At 44.2% G+C, this 25,190-nt stretch overlaps 1 protein-coding gene across 1 annotated transcript in view; it reads right to left on the bottom strand.

The window, feature by feature from the left end:
* Window positions 1-25,190, bottom strand: part of SERINC5 (serine incorporator 5) — a 45,348-nt gene that overhangs the window by 18,711 nt on the left and 1,447 nt on the right. The window contains exons 2-5 of the mRNA XM_065861760.2: window positions 10,206-10,373; window positions 3,496-3,674; window positions 3,134-3,216; window positions 283-376 (exon numbers count right to left, since the gene is read on the bottom strand). Of these exons, the coding sequence (XP_065717832.1) occupies window positions 283-376; window positions 3,134-3,216; window positions 3,496-3,674; window positions 10,206-10,373 (524 nt within the window). The remainder of the gene's footprint in view (window positions 1-282; window positions 377-3,133; window positions 3,217-3,495; window positions 3,675-10,205; window positions 10,374-25,190) is intronic.

Genomic DNA, 25,190 nt, shown 5'->3' with positions numbered 1-25,190 from the left:
TGACTTAAAGTAAGAGGTTTTTATCAGTATGCTACTACTTATTACAAGGTGAGCAATTCACATTAAGAATGAATCAGCAGAGTGGACATGAATAAGGAGGAATATATCCACTGGGACAGGAGAAAGTGGATGAATCAAAGATGAAAAGTTCTAAATACTGACATTAAAGTGTCTTCTTTCAGAAATTACATCCATGCTACTTTCACATTCTTTGTTATGAGAAATGTATTGTTCAGGAGCCCACCATAATTTTATGCAAATAAATACTTGCCCAACACATACCAATTTTTATTCCATTTGTGTGCGAACTCAACAAGCAGGATGAGCTGAATGGCAATGAAAAGAAAACCTCCTGATGCTCCTACATAGCGCCAGGCTGCAAGGCAGAAAGACAGAAAGTAGGTCAATCTGAAGACCCCTTCCCCTTGACATAAAATTGAATTATTGTCTATGCAGTGAAGCCATTACACAGTTTGAATATCTCAAGGCCACAGATGTAGCCGGAGATGAGAGATTTCAGCTGAGCGGCCAGCTCAGCTAACTCAGGATTATCTCTCTGACAAATACAGCTTGCAACCTCCTATACTTTCAAAATGAGCCTGTTAGGACATTTACTGCGTTTCCCTAACCTAGAAAATTTTTGTGGAGACTATGTGTTACTATATCCAGACACAAAATACTGAAACCTTTATTTGTGACTGACAGGAGGGAGACATTTCACAGGAATCAAAACCCTGAAATTGCAAGGTACTGGAACCCAGCACTAAAAAGGGCAATTCCTTCCCATCCAGATTCCATTACCACAGAAAAACAGAGGTGGGGCTTACCTATTTACTGTGGTTGTCCCGAGCCACTCCCAAAGAACACTTGCTATTCATTGACTAGCTTTAAGACAGGTTATTTGACTACTTAATCGTTGACCTACATATACCATCACAGATACCTATTCAAATATCTAGCTGCATACAGAGCTTGTGCTGCTGTGCAGTGCAGAGCCTACAAACGACTGCAGGTGTGCCACTGATTTCAGTAAAGATGACCAAGGAAGCGCATCAGCAGGGTTCAGATATATCCTACCATTGTGTTTTCCTTTTAAAAAAAGCTTGTAGAAGTGAAGTGAAAGAACAAAACAGCTGGGGCATGTCACCCCTCAGCAGATGATATAGAGATTTTTTTTTATTGTTATACACTTATTATTTGAAAGCAAGCAAAAATGCCATGTGCCTGCTTTTGCTAAATGTACGCACTTGATAAACACATTGTTCTTCAACCAAACATAACACAAAACTGGCAGGACACTGTGGGATGTTTTATGAATCTGTCATAGATAAGGTTAGCCTGGCCAGTGAGGTTGTAACGCTACAGCCCACCCAAACGTAGTGTTTGCACGTAATACTCTTCCTCCATGATTGACAAACTGCTAAGCATCCAAAGTACAGCAAGAGCTTTTTTTTTTTTTAATAGAAAAAATAGGCAAACTGAGAGAATGCTCAAACAACAAGAACAAGACATGTAAGTTTCTCAATGAGAGGAAAAAAAAAAGAAGGGAAAACAAAATGACACAATACTCAAACCATCTGTAGATCTCAAATTCAGGGGCTGACTGAAGGACAGGTTAGCAGGATGTGAAGAATACAGCTCTAGACAGGAAAGTCAATAACTAATTTGGAGAAGAAAGCTTGTTATACTGTATCTCCACACTGGGTTAGTTTGCTGTTGAGAAACAGCAGTCTAATCAGCACAAAAAGTTCTGTTTCCCTTTTTCCCCAAACACTTCATTTCTTGATGAATTTTCACATGAAAAAGGTCACTTGCAAAGAGGACACACAGTCTCAGTTGCTCATGAGTACAGTGCACTGCACCACTACATCCTTCTAATCCAAACAGTGAAGAGACAGTAGTGGCAAGAACATACAAACATTCTGTGATTTCAGAGAGTGATAAAGAGCCCTTCATATCTGGGGCATAAAGTGAACTGGGACCAAACCAACAGCTAGTAAGAACAAGAAGCTGAATTACACCTATCAGTAGTTTACCTGAAGTGGTTTTTACGTTAGTTTCCCAGAGAACTGTGTTCATAGAATGTCTGCCCACTGTATTATCTTCCCCCATGTTATTCCTTTCTCTTCCACTTTTAAACAGCCCAGCTAAAGGAGATCAGTGTTGAAAACACAGGAAATCAAGCTAGCCTTGGTGGAAGCAAGACTGGGTTACTGATCCCACCTCTTTCCACCTGCCCAGACTCAGCAGCTTACGGGCTCAGAAGTACCCAACAAACCAAAGGGAACAAACTCATTTCAGTATCACTGGGACTTTTGCTCATACCCCACAGGAGACCTGTGAGAAGCCACCCTTAGAACTGGCATTTAAGCACTGGGACAGTACCAGTGTACCTGTGCAGTGCACCAGGGCATCTCCTAAAACTGGAAATGCTTCAGCCACGGTATCGTCATCAAAGCACTCGCAACATGCCCCAAGAAGTCCAATTTTACCTTACTGCATTTACACCACCAGCCTGAAAGCTAACGACATCCCAAATTCTTGTGCTGCATTGCAGGTTTCCAGGCAGCAAACACCAGCGCCCAGCAGGTGACTGTGTCCCCTTGAGCAGTGGCACTTCTGCACAGTCCCTGGTTGCTGTGCTGTAGCAGAGCTATCTGCACAAGCCAAACATGCGGCTCTGTGTTCTCCAGTGAAGAATTTCTTGTGCACCATTACAGCTCTCTGCTTAAATGACTTGCAAGACACCACCGCAATGGTATTTATACCTACCAATTGAGTCTGATCTTGGTCAGGAAAACAAAAACAAATGCAAACAAACAAAACAATAACAAAAACACACACAGAAATCAAACAACAACAAAACCCCACCAAAAATGACATAAAAACAAAAAAATCGAACCCAAATCAAACCAACAAAACCAACAAGCTTTTTACTGCATGTTCACATGAAGAACATGTATTCTGTACACACAGAATTCCCTCCAAACAGTTCCAAATATTCCTTTTGCATCTGGATGATACTGGTTTTACTTGAAGAAGTATGGCAATATTTGCACCCATCAGACCTTTAGGATTTATAACCACTCACAAGACAGCACAGAACAAAGAGCATAACAAAACAAGGACATACCATTGAGGAAAGTGTCCTGATCGGGAATGAAGAAGGCTCCTGAGCACATTGCTGCCAGAAGTATAAGTTTAATGAACCAGAATCTGGACGAGAGCAAAAAAAACCAGATCACCTAGTTGTAATAGGAATTAGAGGTCTTCAACTCAAGTACCATGAGAAATCTCTATTTAAACCCCAACAAGAGAAAAAAACAGCCTTTGATGACTGATTGCCACTTTGGTTAGTTTTCATTTGACTGCGTTATTTCCAACAAAAGCCATAAAATCAACTTTTGTTTTATTTTGCCTAGTACTACACCCAGCTGGAAACTAGGCAGCACAAATCTGTAAAGAGAAGTGGAAATCAAGCAACCAAATACTTACCCATTATGAATGTATGCTCGGCAGCTTTTGCTGCTGTTAATTTTGATGGTGAACAAGGAGAACAAAAAGAAGAAACAGGCCATTCCAAAACAGACTTTGTACACCGCAGAGTATCCCACCAACTTCTCGCACATCTCACCCGCCTGAATACCCTTGCACATCTCCTTGTAGAAGGGAATCTGAAAAGCACAACATGTTACAAGACGTTAGAGAGGAAACAGGGTTCCTCATAACCAAGCATGTCTCTGAGTAACACTGACTTTTCAATGGCTTCATGTAACATCTTTCACTCTTGATAATCCTCAGCTGCACTTAACGGTTCAAGGAACATCAAGAAATTTAATAAACCAGGGGCTGGAGTTTTCCAGAGCCTCCACTCTCAGCTCCTTCCAGATGCTTTGGGGTACAAGTCCACTTACCCTTCCTCCAGCTCTCTTGGCTTAAGCCATTGCTGCCCCTTACTCCTTAGCTCCTCACCCTGGGGACCTTCTTCCTGTGCTTTACAGCAGAATTCACCGATGGCTTCAGTAACCTGGGTTACGGGAGCCATACAGGTGGCTTTACCAGCCGAAGGAGCATGAGGGGCTGCAGGGCAGGAAGCTCTGGCTCGTGCTGCCCTTGGTGGAAATGCAGACTGAAGCACACCTGAGCAGCACAGGGCAGCAGCCCCCTCCTCTCCATCACAGCCTCTGAAAGGGACCTGTGCCAGTTGCCCTGATTTTGTTTTAAATTAACAGAGAGGCAGGAAAATTCCACCTTCTTTCTCTTGACTCATTAAATATTTGCTTTTGAGGCCTTGCTCTCACCACAAGGGGAAAGCAAACAGCTACACGCTTTGGCTTCAGTTTTACCAGGCAGACATGATGCTGGGTGCTCAGAAAAGCAGGTCTGTGTGGCCAAAACCCATTCCTGTGGGGGTGTCTCCATGCACACACCCCCCTCACAACCAGGAAGCCATTGAGTTGTGCAGAAATACAGTCATTTAATTAGAGAACCACTGCGCATTTTAAAGAAAGAAAGGCCTCTCCTCACAGCACTCAGCTAGGGCTGGCAAGACCAGTCGAGCAACACATCACAGCTTCTGGAGCAGATCACTGCTACCTGCACAGGTAACTGGAGGAGACAGAAGACAATGTGTGCCAGGACACAACATGCACAAATAAATACATAACTCAGGCAAAGGAAATGGGAACCAGGCCTCAGCAAGCAGTCAGCCAGGCCAGGTTTTGCTTAGGAAAAATATACAAAGATTGAGGGTACCGGTATCCTTGAACATTTGCAAGAAATCAGCAAAGATAGGAGTCACTCCTTCCTTCAGCAGGCAAGTCAGTACACAAAACCAGGACAGGAAAAGAACAAACAGGACCCGAGAGCAAGCGATCAGGCAATGTTCCCAGCTGGGTAGGAAGCCATCCAAGATGCAGGAAACAAGGGATAAACACGCAAACTGCCGGCTTTTAGCACCAGGCTCTGACAGACAGCTTCCCTCAGCAGGGTACGCAACTGCCCATCCTGTGCCAGCAACTCAAACCAGATAGGAGCCCAACAACCCTCCCAGCAGTTTCCCAAAAAGAGCAGATACTTTAGTAGCTCACAGGAATGCTGGCTAAGGGCAGCAAACGTAACTGTGGCAGTGAGCTGATCCTCAGTGCGCTAGAACCAGCCAAGGAGATGATAAGCAGGTCCAGCGCATCTGCGTGGTGTTACAAGAACAGATTGAAGGTGGGCCATTCCGAGATGCTCTTTCAGAAGTATCTCAGAGATGCGCAGCCACTGCATAAGAAACTGGATGGTAGACGTGTAGCTGTGGCTAAGTCGCATTCAGGAGTTTTTAGAGAACTCCTGAGAACTCATCTGGAGCATCAACGATGCCTTTCTCAGGTCCTGAAAGGCAATGAAATGTCAAACAGGGAAAACATGCCAGCACTCAAAACCCACAAGCAGATTGACTGGAATAATTAAGAGACCTATCAATGCCACAGCAATGACAGGGAAAGCAAGAGGACTATCAATTAATGCTCTCCAGTTCTTTGCATGTAATACCATCAGTCAGCAGAGATTAAAAAGATGCATAATATTGAACTAACAATATTTCTGAGAAAACTAGATATTTGTTTGATATAGACAACAGCACCAATCAAGGATTTCTGTAAGACCTGTACTTTGTACCAAGCAGCATTTTGCTTATGACATTTACAGAACAAAACAAAAAATATCATGGACTTGACTAATCAACTAGCAAATTACAAACAGATCTCTGGGTAACTGCAAATGGGCATTGTCTTTAATTGCATAGGTTTCTACAGTGATCTTGATGGGATTTTTGACCCTATATGTTCTTTTCTCTGTTTAGTAGTAATTTCCTTACAGATCTGGCTGAGAGAAAATGAATGGATTCACAAGAACAATAGCTCAGTTTGTGCCTACACAAGCAAGAAAGAGCTCAGCTGTCACGAAGTATGCGTAATACTATGCAATAATAAGCAATGGCCACAGGAACAGTTGTGTGGGATTGAACGCCCCTTTTGGACACCCATGATCCTGAAGGAACAAAACAAGAATAAAACCAAACTCTTGGGGACCTCAGCAGATAATAATCACAAGTACAATGCTCGTGACAAAGGGGCTGATGTAATGAAAAGGGCACGTTTTCGTGAGAGGATGCTCTGCTGCTGGGAACAATTTATCAAGGCTTATGTGACTTCTTCACTGAAAGTTAAAATATTTTTTTTTTTTAAATTCTGTATCTCTGAAACATGTTCAGCTGCTGAGCAGCCTGCCTAGCCTATGTGATTTACCTGACTTCACATTTGCTGAGCGTTTTTGCCAGCTGTTAAAGACACGGATTAGCTATTTGCCAAGTTTGATACCGTGAAATAGTGACTTTTATACCTTTGGTCTCTGAGTAGGGGACAAAACATTCTTTCTGCAGAAACTCAGTATCCGCCCAGATAACGTAAACGCCTCGGTTCCTGTGCAAGCAATGATGTTATCACAGCAAAGTTGGCAGTTTTCCAAGTACAGTGAAACCCATGGAGACGACAGCAACATCTAGAGAAACGGGGGCAGACTGCCCTGAACTTGCTTCCCCTCGCTGAGAGCTGCTGGTGCCCGAATAAGCACGGTGCGAGAAGCGAGCCAAGGCAGCCGTGCTGCCACCGGCTCCAGCGCTGGGGCTCGGCCGCATCTGTGCCCCAACATGTGAATGCAGGAGGATGGGGAATCGCGTCAGAGGGAGAACAGGAAGGAAGAAGTGTGTAGAAATGGGCCTGAAGTGCCCAAGGGAGCCTGCTTTCGTCTCGACGTTCCCACTGAGCAGAGGAAGAATGTGGCGGATGAATTCTGTTTTGGAAACGGAGGAAGCATGAGGGAAAATCTGTGTGGGTGGGGAAACAAGGGAAAAATTCAGGTAAAACCGCCTGCCTTGAGCAGTGGAGAAACGATATAGAAAAACAATCCGACCAAAACACGTGCCGTCTTAAATCTATGGCTAAATTCAGAAATAGCCAATGGGTACCTGAACTTTTAAAGCTCATTTTTGGTAGCAAATTTGGGTTTTAACATACTATAATGCAGTTAAGGGCCAAGACAGAAACCCATGGTGGGAAACAAGCCTAAAAGCATGCTCTGCCAGAACATGTAATCATCTAGAACTGCAATGCTTTGATACAGCTGAACTGGTTTTCACCAGTATTTCCTGAAAACATCTTTCTTATTTTTCCCTTTCATTATTTAAGTAGGGCATGGATATTTTCAGGGTGAAACCACTGGTTTTGAAATGCGTTTAACATTAAAAATTTAATTAAAAAAAAAACAACAAAAAAATACTTCAACAGACCAAAACAATTATCTCCCTTCTCTCAATTATCCTTTCGAAGCCTGTGAACTGCAAGGTTTTGCTTCAACAGAACATTTATGAGTAAAGCTGTACCTGTTTTTCAAAGAAACAGAATAACTGGGGTAAAAAAACACAGATCAAGGCACTTCTTTAAGTTAGATCCTGCTTCGCTTCATTTTGGAACAAAGTCTCTAAACCATTCTGTATTAACACATACTGGTCTTTTCTTTCGGTCCCCATCACTGGCCCTGCCAGCTTTGACGAGGATGCGGAAGCCGAGCTCCCTGAACAGTGTTTCTTTTTTCCAGCCGTGCTGCAGGACACGGAGCAGATCCTCAGCTCTGGGCTGGCACCTGCAGACTCTGGCACCTCAGAAAATGAAAACCTGTCCTAAACATGTTTTAATAGACAGAATAAATGAACATGGAGATAGATGAATACTGCAAAACAAATACATTTTAAGTCTCTGTTAAAGATGTCCGTAAGGGATGTACATGTGCTGTTGATTCCTCTCAAAATAATGCCAAAGTGCTACAACACTTTCAAAAGTATTTTCTACATGGGAATTTATAGCAAATCAACAAACAAAAAAATCCCCTCTCACTAACAAGGGAGAGATTCCTTCCATGTAACATGAGCATGAGTATCTGATCTCTAAACTGGTAAAGCAGACAACTGGTTCCCTGTCAATACTATGGCTTCATACAGGATTGCACTAACATTTCCTTTTTTTTCTTTTTTGTATTTTATTACAATAAATTAAAAAATTATAATTAAAGTTAAATAAAATCCTATCTTCTCTCAAGACAAGAGAGGGCGAGGTCCTAGAAGAATCCAGCAAAGTGTGTTCTTACAGTCTGGCTTCACAAACTAGGAGTGTTCCACGAACCAGCCAAAAGTGAAGGATCAGTAAGTGCACAGCACTGTCAAAACACAGTTCATCACGGGGAAGCTGAGTCTGGTTAGTCTGAATAAATATTCTGAAGGTGCACTATTACAACTGGGCTGAATTAGCTTCAGGAGTCTTTCACCTTTTAACAGGCCCAAACACAATTATTAAATTAGAGAGCAGATGAAGAAAGCCTACTTTCAGATGGTCCTTTTCCCATTCAAAGACATCAACTGCTCTAAATTAAGAGGGTGATTATCCTTCCACTTCACAGTAACAGCTACTCTTTGTGCCATTTCTTCCCACACTGAGCTTTCAAGACTATGAACTGGAAAAGAAATTTGGCAATACTGAAAAGTATGTTGTTGAAGGCTTCTTGAATCACTTTTCTGTTGGATAAAGAGCAAGTATTTTTTGTTAGGGATACTAGCTGCATTAAAACCACAATACCGATGGAAAATGACTTTATGAAATTTGGATATGAGCACATAATTTGTCTTCCACACACTTGAGTTCCTTGTGTTATTCACTTTATTGCCAAGCTAAGCACCTAGTAAGTCAAAGTTAATTCTTGGCAAGCAATTTCAGCACACACATGTTGAACAGTTTTAAAGTTGCTGCTCACAGACAAGCATCATGTCTGTACTGGATGCCCTTACAGACTGTCAGCAACTTCTGATGGCCAGGGGTAAGAAGGTGGCACTAGGATAACTCAAGAGAAGTGCTATGAAATGAAAGAAAATTAGGACAGAAGATACGAAGAGGGTACAACAGGCAGCAAGAAAGAAAGGTCACTGGCAGCAGAGCACAGAAACCCTCAAACGTGCACCGTCATTAAGCCCGCTGGTTGATCTATGCTGCAGGCACAGGGTGCTACCACCAGCTCTTGGAGCTAGGCTACTGCAGAGCAAAGTGTTTCACAGACAACTCAAAGTCAAGCACAGAAGGTAAGCAGGGCATCAACTGGACCAGTAACTGGTTAAACAAAGAAAAAGTACACCCACCAGCACTTGCATTTGGGAGGAAAATGCAAAACAACTAGATGGCCCCATTGAGGGAAGCCTTCTGAACCTCCAGGGCAAGCACATTCACAACGCTGAAGCGGGTCCATTGCCAAGTTTGGTGCAGAAACTTCTTTTTTAAGAATTAAGCAATCCAGCCATTGTACCATTTACTTAAAAACAGACTTTTGTAGAAGGAGAGAGGATTCATGCTACTAAGAACAACTTGGGTGGCTTAAGAAGCCAAACCAAAGATGTGGTACAACAGGTCTAGTGTATGACGGCAAGCAGATTGGTGAGCATTTAGCTTCAGAAAGTTATACTAAGACTCTGAAAGAAACTTGGGTTTTAAAATCTAGTTTTAGCCACAGCTCCTTTCATGCTTTTGAAGCTTTTTAATTAAAAAGACAATTAGAGACAAACAATATCTGCTGTGGTTAGAGGCCATGTGAATGTGATGACTCAACGCACACTGAAGAAAACCCCTTGTAAAGGATCTGCAGCATTGTGCATTGTAGTAGTCTGCCACACAACACCAAGAACACAGAACTGAAATTACAAATGCAACACCTGAAGAGTCATTTTCTAATTTGCTGCTTCAGCTATTGAACAAGTTGCCAGAGAAAAACTCAACATTAGACTGATTTGTTCTACTGTAACAAGTTCCCTAATGGACCCCAGTGACACCACCTGTGCAGAAACCCTGGGATGGGTTCACTGTAGCAGGCTTCCACGCGACAAAAGAGGAGGAAGGAAGGCTGCTAGTCCTGTGATCCTTCACTCCTTCTGTTGCAAAACACACTCAATGGGTGAGCAACTGACAGGAAGAGGCATAGCATGGAAAATCACCCTGTCTGGGTCTGGAAGTGGGTGAGCGGAGGGAATCGACTGCCTCTTCTGAGGGAGCACCCCCATACATGAAGAGCTGTGGAAGGAGAACATTTCCTTCCGGGGCAGCAGTCGGTACATCTTTGTTACTTACGTGCGTTTTCATTTCGTTAGCTACTGTTGTTGACATCATGACACAACAGATGATAGTCACCAGGATGAAGTAAAGCGCATACATGAAGCGGGTGCTGGTTGACTGTTTTATCTTTGGGCAGCATCTGCAGCACAAGGAACAAGCGGCAGTACCACAGCAGCAGGCCAACTGCAAAGAAAGACAAAAAACACAAGTCATTCCATCACCACCTTCAGTTTCTGTTGCAAAAGTCAGACAGGGAAGCTGGGAGACTTCCTGTAAAGCTCTAGAATTTCTCAAGTCCTCTCCTCCCAGCTGAGCAGCATTTAAGTGGAAGCAGACTGTCTTGTTTATCAAAAGCCACTAAGTTTAAGCACACCAATTTCCAGTCTTCCCACACACTGAGGATGAGGAGGAACTGCTCCCAGTTTCTTAATCATGCTGTCTGCTATCTCTGCGCAGCTCATGGTTGTGACATGTTCCACCCAGCAGAACAAGCATTGCACCAGTGAGGCTCTGTTTCCTGCAATACACTCTCCTGCTTCCACAGTGAAAAAACAAATATGCACAAGAAGGACACAGACTCCAAAACAGTTTGCTTTTAACATACAGACACAACTATTTTATTTCCAAGACAAACTGGAGGATTTGTTTTCAAACAAGCTGTACAGATCCATTTCAATTCACCAGAACCATACTGTCCTTTATTAATGTGTCCTTTCTGGTACACACACAGACAAAAACCTTTTTTTTCTCTTGCTACAGAACTTTTAATGATACCAAACATTTTGAGCAAATTAAAGGGGAAGCAAAAACGAATTACGCCACCCTTCATGATAGTTGTGCTGAAGGCTTTATAAACAGACAATGGCTACAAAACCAAACCCAAACCAACAAACAAAAAACTACAGTAACAGTTCTAAATATTTTGGGCAGTAGAGAAATAATCTGGGAATACTTGGCTTACTGCAAACAAAGCAAAACATAGCTGAGGTTGAAGGAGCCAAAATACAATGGCACCATCTTGTACTGAAAAAGCCAGAGAAGAAAATACAACTTCAGAGTTATTTTGACACACTTTGCAAAGGTGAAAGCAGTGATTCCATGTGCAAGATACAAAGAAAAAAATCCACAGCTGCAAGAAAAATAATACCATATCGCACTTTAGCCGACAATGTCTCCAATTTTTAATCATTATTACAGACAGAATTTTAGTGTATTTTAATTCTTTTATACTTATAACTATCTGAGGGTCCAACTAGATAAAAAAGCCAAGAAGCACAGCAAAAAGCGCATAATTGCCTTATTCAACATGGTAAACGGTACCGAATAAATCCTGAAAGGAATCTATTTGATGATTATTATTTCCTTGCTGTCAAGGATATTAACTTTCAAATAAGGTGGATTTACTTTCCCTGGCTTCTACTTTTAGAAAAGTCATATACAAAAAATACAAATATATGCCTTATTTTTATACATATGTCAGCAGTGTCCTTGGTCAGGCCCCTCCTTGCAGCAGGCAGGAGCTTCATCTGGCTCTCATGCTTATCCCAGCAGCCACGACCACAGAAGGGGTTTTTGGACATTGGCAGGCAGCCAAGAGCAGGGAACCTCTCTTCCAGGTACCACTGCTGCTGACCCAGAGCAACCTCACTCCTCAGACTCCCGTTTTCGAGGATGTCCCTGTGGCTGGCATGTAGCACAGGGGCAGTGCACCGCCAGTGCCAGGGGCTCAGGGACACCCAAGCTGATTTTCCTGGTTTTTCCTGAGGCCCTGGAGGGGCTGCGGCGCCGTTCAGAGGACCCCTTGCTTCCTAGCAAGCAGTTGTACAAGACGGATGGCTTTTCTTATCCCTTGCCAAGGGATTCAAAATGCAGTAGTGCCACATTTGAGTCACCCAGGCAAACTTTGCTCTTTGTACGTGCCTCCGGGTGCCAAACCACCACACGCTGTTTTTCTCCCAGGACACTTCCAGCTTCAATGACTGTCCGACCCAGAGAAGGGGGCTTCACCTGTGTGTTTGCAGACACGCATACCTGACGTAACTCCACAGAGTCTCACAATCAGACGTGTCGATCAAAGAGCCCCAAATAATTTAGAAGAAGCTCCTTGAAAAGACTCCCAGCTTGTAATCTCCTTGCCACAACTATCTACTGCAACACTCCAGCTAAGGCTTCTGCCCTCAGCCCCACAGAAAGGTGGCAGCAGACGGGACCTTGCCTCGCTCAGCAACGGCTCTTTGGTTTGCAAAACACATAAAATGGGGACGGTCCAACCCAGCTCCCACTCTGCCCTTCTCTCAGTTCACCGCTGTATCTCAGGCCAGAGGAGACGGGGGCCTCAAAGCACACAGCTGCTAAAATTGCTGCTGCTGCAGAACAGAAATCCTCCCCAAAACACACAAAGCTCCCACTGTGGGGAATAAACAGAATGCGCTCATGTTGGCACCAAAGCTGGAAATTAAAAATACTACGTGCATAAGAACATCATGCAAGTATACTTTAAAAACAGAAGGCAGTGGTGGCTTAACGGTAATTTTATTTTTTGTCTGTAGTGAAATTCAGTTAACTTTTACAGCATCAACTACAAGTTGAAGAAATGAGGAACCTATGGCAAGTTACCAATTCAGCAAACAAATGGAATAATAACACTTCAAAACAAAAACATGTCAGGAAAGTGTAATCTATCCACTTCACAGTTATGGGGGGAAATATATTAAGACTAAAGGTCCTTTCAATCTGTATCAGTCAGATCCAACATATTTATAATGAACTTCAACTGCCGGCCATACTCACCATAACATTAAAAACTACAGTACAGAATTAAAAAGGTATGTAGCTTTGGCATTTGTAAGGGGAACAGCATTTTCCTAAGCCAGGTGCTAGAGAGCTCTGCCAATGAAACCTCATCTATGTCCAGCAATGTGTCTGCTGTTCCAGTTCTGGGTCCCTGGAGCTGATACTGCCATGGTTCAACCTGAGCTGGCAATAGAACCACCACAGCTGCTCACTCACCCCTCTCCCTACCTCCCCCAAATAGGAGAAAGAAATGAAACGAAACGGAGAAACTTGGATTAAGATAAACAGTTTAATAAAATAACAAAATACTAATACACTACTAGTAAATATATATATAAAATAGAAATAGAATGTAAAATAAAAGATACTCAAGGCAATTCCTCATGAACTCCATCCACACTGAGCAGCCAGTCCCAGGCAGCAGCACCTGGTCCCAACAGCCGACCCTGGAGAGAGAAGAGAGAAAAAGGCAGAAAGGCCCAGAGGCCTCTGCAGAACAGCAGGATGGCAAAAGGCCGAACTAAAGAAACTCCCTAACAGGTCTCCATCCTGGCTTCGATTGAATGAGGAAAGAACTCAGCCAGAAAATCCTGACTCCCCTTAAATCTGCAGCATGACACTAATGGGATGGAATACCCTCACTGATCAGTCTGGATGTCAGTCAAGCTCTGCCCCATCTCTGTCCCCCTTCCTCATTCCTCACACCTGTGGGCAGGACATTCACAACAGTCCTTGGCTCTCAGAGCAGAACAATTAAAAACATTAACTCTGTGCTGGGGCCCTAGCTATGAAAAAGAAAGCTTTCTAGCTTCATGAAGAAAATTAACTTGTTTTCAGTAAAACCTGCACAGATACTTAAAACAACAAATACTGGAACAGGCTGCCCAGGGAGGTTGTGGAGTCTCCTTCCCTGGAGACATTCAAAACCCGCCTGGACACATTCCTGTGTAACCTCATCTGGGTGTTCCTGCTCCAGCAGGGGGATTGGACTGGATGATCTTTTGAAGTCCCTTCCAATCCCAAACATACTGTGATACTTACACAGAATATATAGCTCATTTATGCATTGTTCCACATTACTTATGGAGACTTTAATGATAGTTTCTAATGCTAAGTACATACCCTATAAATTGGCAATATTTGTGAAAAAACACCAGCGTTTCCATCTTTTTTCAGATGCACTCCTGTAAGCACTCTTTTAACAGCACAAGAAACATCTTCAACACCTTTAAACACAGTGGAAAGTTGGTTAGGTTATTCATCCACAGTCCCAAATTTGGTGTCTGGTGGTTTTTTTATTTTTCTTTTTAAAACTCTGGTTATGACTGACTACATTCCAGAGTAGGCCACGACGAAATAGACATTCTCCAAAAATAAATGAAAAAAGTCTTTGTCCAAAGAATAAGATGCTGGCCACAACCTCCTGACCCTGAGGTTTCAAAGATATTATCTTTGGGTGACAAACTTCAAAGCTCACACATACAACAAGCTCTCTGTTAAAAGGTTGTGGTCAACACGCAGCTCCGTCTCATGCCACAGGTTTACCATGGGCATGGCCCATCTCACCTCACCTCTGCCTTTTGCTGGCAGTGAGGATCTGCCCAGGGGCTTAGGACCCACCAGTGCAGAAGTGCTAGGCGGTAACAAATTCTTCCCATGTTAAAAATGAGCTGTGAAAAAAAAAAGGCAAGTAATGCAATTAATCTTTTACAGATTTAGCTTATAATTAAACAAAAGCTTCTTCAAAGGATGGGTTCTCCAGAAGAAAGGCACTGTGTGGCTTCCAGGACAGCAACAACCCAGACAACCCCAGGTCTGCAATGGCTGCCAGCAGGCAGACCTTGAGAATATCTACAGAGCTCCTTTCAACTCCTGTCATCCTCCCAATTCCTGGGTCCCCAAGAGCCCAGCGCAATGGCCTCTGAAAGCCACGCTGCTCTGGCAGGGGTCTGTCACACTGCAGCAGGTTCTGACTTCAAGTCTTTCTCATCCAAAGGCTCCCTCAGTTCAGGCAGGACATACAGCTGCCCCACTCAATGTCTCCTCACTGGGTGAACACCACAGTCTGACAATCACTACAAGCATTACACAAATATTTATTTTTTCCACAAATACTTATCATCAGCTGGCCCCCTCACACTAACACACCCTGACGCAGACCAGCCGCCGGCTTTGCTCGGTGCTAACCTTGAAGAGCGTGAGGAGGGTGCAGTGACAGCTCACCCGAGATCCCCAAACTTGAAACCCTGCAGTACTTGAAAACAGTGACTTGAACTACCCAGATGACAGCTGACTTGACTGGTTTCACAACAGAAGCTGTGGAAAGCTGTGTGGAAAATTTTTCTGTTAAAAAACTATTCAAAGTGCAGTTTCACAGACATTTCCTCTGCCAGCCTGGTTGACTAAGAGCCACTGGCTCCCCCAGCCCTTCTCCTCTGCGGCCACTCAGTCACTCCTACCCCAGCAGCAGTAGTGGCCCTGGCAGTTGTTTCTGATGCTAGGGGTGATCAAAAAAAGCAACAAAAGGAAGAAAAATTACTTATCAGTCTTTCTCAGATGCTGATTTACTATGCAACGGCAGAAACAGTTCTACCATTTCAAGTGAGGGCACAGTGCGTGGTTGGGAGGAGAGAGCAGAGGTGAGTGCTGCGCAGCAGTCCCGCAAGCTTTGACCCTTCTTTGAACAGGTATTCTAATAGCATTTTCCTACCAACTCATTTGATTAGAGTGTGGTAGATTCCTGTCAGTGCAGAGGAACAATAATTTTTACATCCACACAGTGAGGAACAGAAGCAAGCAGACAATACAACAGCCCCAGCCCATGTAAACCACTTTTCCAAGTACAGGCAGGCCTGGACATACACTCTCATCTTATGCCAGCCTGGGGCGTACCTATGGCTAACAGGAGTTAGATTAACAAAACAGGGTAAAAGCAGATTTACCAACTTGCCCATGAGCTATCAGCTCCCTCCAATGAATACTCCACCAACACACACTTGCAGCAGGATACGAAGATGATGAGAGGCCTAAAGAACCTTTCTTTTGAAGAGAGACTAAGAGAGCTGGATCTGTTCAGCCTGGAGAAGAGAATGTTGAGACGGGGTCTCATTAATGTTTATAAATATCTCAAGGGTGGGTGTCAAGAGGATGGGACCAGACACTTTTCACTGGTGCCCAATGACAGGATGAGGGGCAATGGGCACAGACTGAAGCACAGGAGGTTCCATCTGAATATGAGTAAAAATGTTTTTACTTGAAGGATGACAGACACTGGAACAGGCTGCCCAGAGAGGTTGTGGAGTCTCCTTCTCTGGAGATGTTCAAGACATATCCAGACACATTCCTGTGAGATCTGCTCTAGGTGAATCTGCTTTAGCAGGTGGGTTGGACTAGATTATCTCCAGAGGTCCCTTCCAACCCCAACCATTCTGTGATTAACACCTGCCACACACTCAAGCCTTGATTTTAGCAAACTGTGATCCAATCTGATCAATCAGTTGAATGAGGTACAATGGCACTGTTAAGCACAAGTAACTGTTTACATCCAAGACTCAGAAATGAATGTAGCCTGCTTACTGCTTTTGTAGAGACAGTGACATTTTTAAAAGGTATTTTCCAGAGATGTTTCAAAAAAAAATCTCAAAGCTTGTACAAAATATTTGGCATAACCATTAAAACAAAGTGAGGAGTTTCAGGATCACTGCCCAAAACAGCCTATGGTATTTTTAAAATATACAGACCATAAGGAAGTATCAAGCTTATCACAACAAAGCACTCTTCCTTTTGGGAGACTTCAGCAGAAATTGTAAAAATCAAAGGGAAGAAGAGTACATTAAAAAAAAAAAAATGCACACTTAAATTAAGTAAAGACTTAACAGGGTTTCATCTCTTTCCTCCTAACTGACTGCCCAGCTGGCATGACCACACACACATGCCTTCTGGTTTGTCCACAGAGACAGGAATGTGCCTTGCTGAGGCCTCTTTTCATGGGGGCCTACAGCAGCTTAGTTTTTCATGCACTGCCTGATTACTTTCCTACCACAGCATCTAGGCCATAAGATCTGCAGATAACACGGTCACTGAGCTATTAACAGCAATGTCTATCAGAAACACCCAAACACCTCCTCCCACAGCAACATGCAGCCCCCAGGCAGGACGGAGGGGCAAAGCAGCCAGTCCCACATGGATAATGTGCTGAAGCAGCTGCACACTTGCCCTTCGACTTTCAGATTCAGGAAAGAGCATCTAGGGTTTGTTAGTGCTCTGGTTCATGAAAACAACACATACCTGAGGCCAGGTGTCCCAAGTGCTCAGACTATTATTGGAAACCCTGACTCTTACGTACACATTTTGCAAAGGTTTCTTTAACCAGCCACATGATCACATGATTACACAGTGGTTTGTTCCTGTGAAGTACCTAAATTCACCTAAGACACTTTATTTTGTCCTTTGTCTGTCTTAACTGCTTTTCACTGGTGCTTCTTTAATATTTAGACTTACCACGTGGCTTAAGCCAAAAGGTTTTCCGACCGGCATACCAGTTAATCAACCGACAACCTATTTTTGGCAGCACACCTCACACTGCAAACTGTGCAAAATTAAAACTGACTTCAGAAGAAAGTCATGCCAGCATAGACACTGCCTAAACACTGCTTTCCAGTGTGGCTTTCCTGCCCTGAGATGAGGTTCTGAAGCGAAGGGCAGAACTGCCACACAGCACCAAGCAGCTCAGAACCAAGGAGAACCACAATGAGAGCTGAAACGTGGGCAAGCTGCTGCCAGGCACCGGCAGAGCTGAAGTTAAGCTGAGCTGAGCAAGATTAGGTTCTGTCTCTGTGCTCAAATATTACCACATGGTGATTCAGCTCAGCATTAGAAAATAACGTCATGGCAAAATGTCTAAATTAAAGACTGTCCAACTGCTCTTATCCTGATGATTTTGGAAAAATAAAGACAATTGTTTAGTCTGACCTGAGCCTCGCAGTATCACATCACCCAGCTCCCCAGTAGTACAGCTATTTTCCATTAGCTAGACCATCTGGACTTGACAGCAGTATGAGATGGGCTGTCTGTCTCTCTGGTTACTTACATCTATCATTTAAAAGAGCAAAAAAAAAACCCACACTTCTAATTTGTCTGCTACGGTTCCCAGACCCTGGTTCTTGGTGAAGCTTTCTTCACTAGCTGAGAGAGCTTTTTAATTATCCGGTCTTTTTTCCCTGCTCATCAAAAAGAATCCAAACCATTTACCCTCAGTCTCAACTGAAGGCTTTAAGGCTTTTCTTCCCTGCAACCTAAGTTGTCTGCATTCTTTTCCTGCATCCCTTCAGATTTCCCCAGCCCATCCTACAAAAACCAGCAGCACCATCAGCCCAGCAAGTCATCTTGCTCTTCTACCCCAGGTGCATCCAAAGAGAAGGTGAGATGCTGCCCCACAGCATCCCATGCAGTGGGACCAGCCTCCCCTCTGTGTACCTTGCCTGTACAACCAGACAGCTGGATGTACTTAAAAAGTATATTTTATTTGCACGGGGGTCATGCCATCTGAGTTACACTACTTTCAACAGTACTCTCCACTCCACTCACACCTATGTACTTTCTGCAGAAATCTCAAATGTACCCTCAGGTTACTGATGAAAACCAGTCATCGTGGCCTGTTTTCATCAGTGACCTGATCCTGAAGATGCTTTGCATCGATCCTTTGATGATCTTCACTGAGAGCAACCTCCACAGGGTGACAGGTTCAACTGTCCTTTCCTATAATTACATATTTCACCGTTTTCTCATTTGCAGGTTGTTCCAGATCATGCTGCAGCCACTTCTATTATACTAACAGCTATTATACTAACATAGCAACTGGAAGATGAAAGACAAGTCAGCAATGGCAACATCTGACTATTCGAGGTCCTCACTTCATACAACAAGATTTTCTCCAGGTTAGCCCTGATGTTTGAGATCAGGACTCTAGAGGCAGAATGGCACACACGGATGCAACACGGTGCTTCACTGGGGACAGGCAGAACCAAGAACACAGTGTACGGCAGTAACTGCTTAAGTACATGCACCACAGGAGTGAAGAAGCAGTTAAAGTGAAATTTCTGTATGCATTGACTGCAAAGCACATAGCTGGAACAGCTGCTTCACTTTTGAATGAACCGACAGCTCTGAGCTGTTCTACAAAGATGTGTCTTTATAAGGTACTTTGGACACTGAGTACAAGTGGTTTTTAAGGCAGAGGAAAAAAGACATTAACAATTTGTACAAATTGCATAAGGGCAACAAACATTAACTATTTCTCACCATATTATATTTAGGAAAAAATGTAACTTCTCACAGCATTGCTAATACGTTCCAGTTTACACCAGTGTCACAACAGCCAACTTCACATGCATTCCCAGATTGGCAGGTTCAAAATGGAGCCTGCTCATGTTTTCCCATTACTTACTTCTTGATGAGCATTTTTAAATACAATTACAATGACTACTGAAGAAGTATCTTGAATAGGATTCCTGAAACACTGTTTTGCCAGTGACTGTAATACAAAAAGCCAAGGAAAAAACACAAGTTAGATTTCTTCAAAAAATGTTAAGAGCTGTTCCTGCTAAAACTCAGTGCGAGAGGTGGCAGGCTGACACATTTTTGGATCAGTCCTGCTGGACAGTAAGAAAGACAGAACTTTCCATTTTCAGACTGTGAACATGTATACGTTTAAGTACTTGAGCATATGCAGTCTCTAATTTTTGGAATTTCCAAACGTCAGTCCCAGCACAGTTATCACTAATTAAATTGATCATGAGAACACTAGGTGCATCAGGACTCCCTTCAAATCAAACATGGGGCCATCTTCCCACAGCTGCTGTCACGGTAAGTGCTGTAGTCCTCGCTGCCTCACGCTGTGTTGAAGTCCATCTCTTGGGTGACCTGAACAACTCACCAGGTCAGATACAGTCGGCAGAATGGTCAATCAGAGCCTAAAAATCTAGGAGGCCAGGCACCTAACATATAAAACATATTAGAGCCCCACACCATTGAAAAAGAAATGGAAGCACCATTAACTTGGGCATGAGAAGGACCTTGGAAGCAACCCAAGGTCCAAGTGTCTTCACATGGCTAAGCTGAGAACACCAAGCAGCCTCAGCACGTGTTTGGGTTGACAGCTGTCGCCAGCTCGAGACAAGACCTTCAGCTTTTCCTGCAGTTGTAGCTCAGGCTTGCATCCAACCACTCCCCTGACACAACTATGTCTTGCACTCACAACTGTGAGTGCATTCGTCACAATGAAAATCTCAGGAACAGAAAAAAAAAAAACAAAACCAAAACCAAAGACACCCTGGAATACCTGTACTTGCAAAAATTAAAATTTGCAGTAATAGGATTTATATCATTCCGCAGAAAAGTATCCCCTTGTTCTTAAAAGTAAAGGTCCTGCTCTTACATTGCCTTCACAGCTCTAGAGCCATGGGTATTCAAGCTGCGTATTTAAATCCACAAGGTAACCAACTTGTTAGATGCGAGAGAAAGGCTAAAAGAAATTAGGCAGCAATGGGAAATAAGCAGGAATGAGAAAGAGTATCTTCTGCCTCTTACGCAGTTCCAGGGAAAGGATTCCAACCTAGCGATGCAAGTGTCAAATGATACAATGCTTACAGGATCTCACTGGTTTTGGTTGCTTTTCCCTCCGTTTCTAATCACTTTTGAATCCAGCAGCAAATTTTATCCAGCTTTGGCAGACAGATGGGGGCCTCAAAGATATTACGTTCTTAAAATTTCCTTGAAAACAGATAAAGGTTTAGCAGAGAAAAACGATCTCAACCTTGAGCAAGGAAAAGGCTGCAACACAAGTTCAGTATTTATGAGAAAGGCAACTGACGTAAGATACCAACCTCAATCAACAAAGCTGCAGAAAAGTAGGCTTTGCTAATTCAGATGTTCAGTCAACCGTTTGTTTAAAACAAAAACACCATGCTTGTGTAAACAGCCAAAAAAAGTCCTTCCTCGGTCTCTTTTTTCTAACTGTATTTAAGTGGAATACACTACAGAACTCCACATCAGACCTCAGACATCTAGCTTCATCTTCAATCATGATTAATAATGGTGGTAGGGATATGCAAGGGCAGTTGTGAGAGGTGGTAAAATCCACAGCTAAATTTATCTTTTCTTTTTTTTTTTACCTGACCAGCTCAGGTTAAACACAATAAACCAAAGCCCTCTCACCCAGGAAGACCATTTGCAAGAGGAGAGAGCTGTTTTGGGAAGCACAGCACATGGAGCTGAGCCAGGAACGCCCCAGCACTTCACATCGCGCACCACCCAGCAGCGCCCTGGCATCCTCAGAGGACACCAGCCTGGACCAGGGTGGCAGAGCCACCCTTTTCACCACGTAATGAGACCATGAGGGCAGGACTGCAAGCCCCCTTCTCAACCTGCAGATGCAAACAGGCAGTGTCAGAGAGGCAGGCAGCCCCAGATTGCACGGGGGGCTTCCCTCCCTCGCCCCCAAAAGCTGAGGTCAATCTTATAAAGCATTTTTCTTTTCTTTTTAAATCCCTCTGAATTAGAGGTCTGGGTATAAAACGAAAATCCGATACTCTAACTTGCAGAACATCTTACTACACGATATGATTTCTAAGTGCAGCACAGTATTACAGAAAGCACTCAAGATTTAACAGATCTACAAAAATAGTTTTATAAACTTTAGTAACTACCAGTTCCAATTGAAAAATCCATCTCCTTGAACAACACAGCTAGCCCCAAATTAATGTTAACTATCTAAATTACATTTATTTAACTCTGGAAAAAACATATTCATTGTAATAAAGATTTTCTGCAACAGTTGCTTTTCTTAACCATGATCTCAACTCTATTCTCTTGAGAATAACTACTGAAGAAAAGCCAAATGTAAAATCCTGTTTCCTGTCAATTTAAGCAGATGTTTTCATGTAATCAAAAGCATTGTGGAGGCCTAAGCCAAACTGTATTCTCACCGCACTCTCAAAATATGTCTACCAACAGAACACTAGGAAAAGAAGAAGCATTTAGCAAGCTCATTAGAGTTCAGAAACCTAAAAGCGGCAGTTCTCTTCAAAACAAGGTTGTATGTTGCATGGTAAAAACCAACTGCAGAAACTAAGGTTTATAAATGTCCAAGTTCCTTGAAAGCACGTTCCCAGGGTCTACTTGGCAAGGATGCAAGTCACACAGTAATGTTGATTAAGATTATTTTAAATAATTTTTGAGTGCAAAATCAGCATGACCAAAGTATACTGAAGTTTGGCTGCTTGCTGCTGTATCCTTTAACACCAGGAATCTGGTTTGTAAAACCTGAATGCACGTATTCCAACAGGCACCATCAACTGGATGTTTGGCACGGTTTGACCCAAAAACAAAAGTACTGATCACTTATTGTCTACTTCACACCAGGAAAATGTGCTGGCATTAACTTACAATGGAACTCTGATATCAGCTAGACATACATGCACAATAACTGCCCTTTCACAGCCCAGCTGGACAATACCAAAGTTCTCCGGCAGTTCTACGAAAGCAGATTGACAGAGACAGACAGGCAGATATAAGACATCCACAAGGCAAAAATACTTCCTACAAAAAAAATCTACCCCATATATCAAACCCATTAAACTAGTATATTTTAGGTAAAAAGGAGAGATGCAACATCAGTGTTGATTTTGGGACACATAGAAAGTTTCATCTTTCCTCAAGAAAATTGTCTCTGTTTCTGGAGACAGGGTTAACTTCACCTTTGGGAGAACATTTAAGGAGAGGCCAAATTCCTTCTTGATTTCTCAGCTTGATTAACAGTACTCATAAAATGCCTGAGGAAGCTGGGTTGAAGGAGAAAGAAGAACTTCTATCCCTTTTGTTTTTCTTGTGTATTAATAATGTTAAACAAACATCCCTTCATCAAGGTTGGAATAAATCAAGTCATAAAGGCAAAGGCCATTTTTCCTCTTAAAAAAAGTTACACCGCATGCTGTTGAGACATGGTCTACGCCATTTATCATCCTAGCCTATAAAAAGGTTACCCACACCAAGTTTGCTGGTATAACTCCAGGAATATGCCGTATTTAGCACAGATAAGTCTTACATCAAAAATAGTGCTTAAGGCAGCAGAATACATCTCCCCAGGGTATTACATAATTTTGGCACTATGACTGCATCCACTTCAGGGCTTTTGCTTTAGCTGCAACGTCACTAAGGAGTTCAGTTTATTTACATACTCCAAAGTGACACATCAGTGCCAGTATAACACATTATCATCAGATAATACCACGTGCGATAGGAACAGTTGCTTTAATAACGTTTCAAAGTTCAGTCATGCTGAAGCCATGCCATTCGCCACACAAGTCTCACAACAGTTTCATCCTCTTGGTATTGTTACTTCTGTAGGAACTCCACCAAAATCAAAAAAGCATTGAAAATGCTAACAGCCATGAACCGCTGCAGTGACAGCACCTACTAACAGTGCTTCGTTGAGCTTCTCCAAAACTTGTTTCACATGCTGCCAAAACGCACACAAAGCAGTAGTCGAGAGACCCCCTGCTTTTAAGAAGAATATTAGCAAACGCGGGTACTGCTGTCACCCACAGCCACCCAAGGCTGCATGGTGAGGCGCAGAGGAGCTCCCAGAGGCCAGGCATGTGCAGACATGTTCAGTAATCCTCCTGGCCCACTGAAGACTGAAAGAACCATAGCTGGGAGACCAAATTTAGCCTGGGATTCCACCCTTCAGGAAAGATCTCAGATTTTTTTTTTCCAGGTGTTTCACACAAAAGCAAGAGAATAATCAGATGCTGGGGTGGGGGGTGGTGGGGAGTGCAGAGTGACCAATTAAGAAATATCAGTAGAATTAGGACGAGGCATTTAAATATGTAAAACAATAGGAATAAGCTCACTGACTAGTCTGTTGCGGACAGGACAAGCAGTAATGGTTTTCTATTGCAGAAGTGGAGATTTGGGAAAATGATGCACAAAATAAAGTGCCTGGGGGAGATGCGGTCTACCACTTGTAGGAACAGAAGTCCTTCCCTTGTGTGCAGTCAAGGAGAAGATCTGGACAGAACCTCGCAACCATCCTTCTCCAGTTTCACAGTCCTCCACTCATCAGCTCAGATTCAATCAGGAAAACAGGTGCGTCGCAGGAAGATGCAGATTACTCACCTCATGCACGCTGAAGGGCACACACCCTCTATCTCCACTTGCTCTCATCTCTCACTTCCTCCACTAGCACCTGAACTTGCTCAATCTTTCCACAAACCCAATTTAAAGCAGTTTGTGAAAGGGTCTGAAAAGTGCCAGGCAGCCAGCAGCTAAGAGAGAACTTAAGACCACACAGACTTCTAACACCGTGGGTATCAGCTCCCCGCCACCAACCGCCAGTATCAATCACCTAAGCGCCGCTCGTAGCTCTGAGTGACCTGTCACCCCTTTGGGAATGGCTCCTTGCAGCACAGGCCTTTGGGAAGTCTCGTCCCCATGCCCGCCGCCCCAGCGCAGCTGCTGGTGCGGACACGGCCAGCGGAGCTGCTCTCCGCTCCCTCATCCCGGGGAGACGGCGGCGTTCGGCTGCGGCTTCTCCCGAAAGGCGAGGGGAATTCATCCCGGGGGCTCCGCCACTCGCCACGACAAACACCTCAGGTACGCCGTGTCAGGGGCAGCCCCGCGGCACTCGGCTCCCGCTCCGCAGATGCCGCTGTTACTTTAACGCCTTTGCTGCCCCGTCAGGCTGGCTCTCCCGGGCTGACCGCGAGGCAGCGGAGCGATGCGGCCGCACCGGTCCCGTCCCGTGCCGTCCCGGGCTCTCCGTCCCCCGCGCTGGGCCGTCGCCACCCGGCCCGACGAAGCGCTCCCCCGGGCCCTCGCTCCCCGCGGCGGAGCTGCCGGGCGAGCCCCCACCGCCGTCCCCCCCAGAGATCCCCCACCGCCCGGCACAGGGGAGGCTTACGGCGCCCCGCCGCGCACACCTGCCGGCCTCCCCGCGCCCCCAGCCCTCACCTGGCCGGCGCAGCAGGGCGCGGACATGCCGGCGGCGCGGAGCGGCCTGGATCCCCGCTGCCTGGCTCCCCACTGCCTGGCTCATGCGGCGCGGGCAGGGCAGGGCAGCGCGGGCGCCGCCGCCGCGGGCGGAGCGGCACCGCCTCGGCCCGGCACCGCCTCTGCCCGGAGCCGCACCGCCCCGGCCCGGCCGCCGGC

Source organism: Patagioenas fasciata, chromosome Z (assembly GCF_037038585.1).
Source record: "Patagioenas fasciata isolate bPatFas1 chromosome Z, bPatFas1.hap1, whole genome shotgun sequence".
NCBI classification, from domain to species: domain Eukaryota; kingdom Metazoa; phylum Chordata; class Aves; order Columbiformes; family Columbidae; genus Patagioenas; species Patagioenas fasciata.
This window is presented reverse-complemented; position numbering and strand designations above follow the sequence as displayed.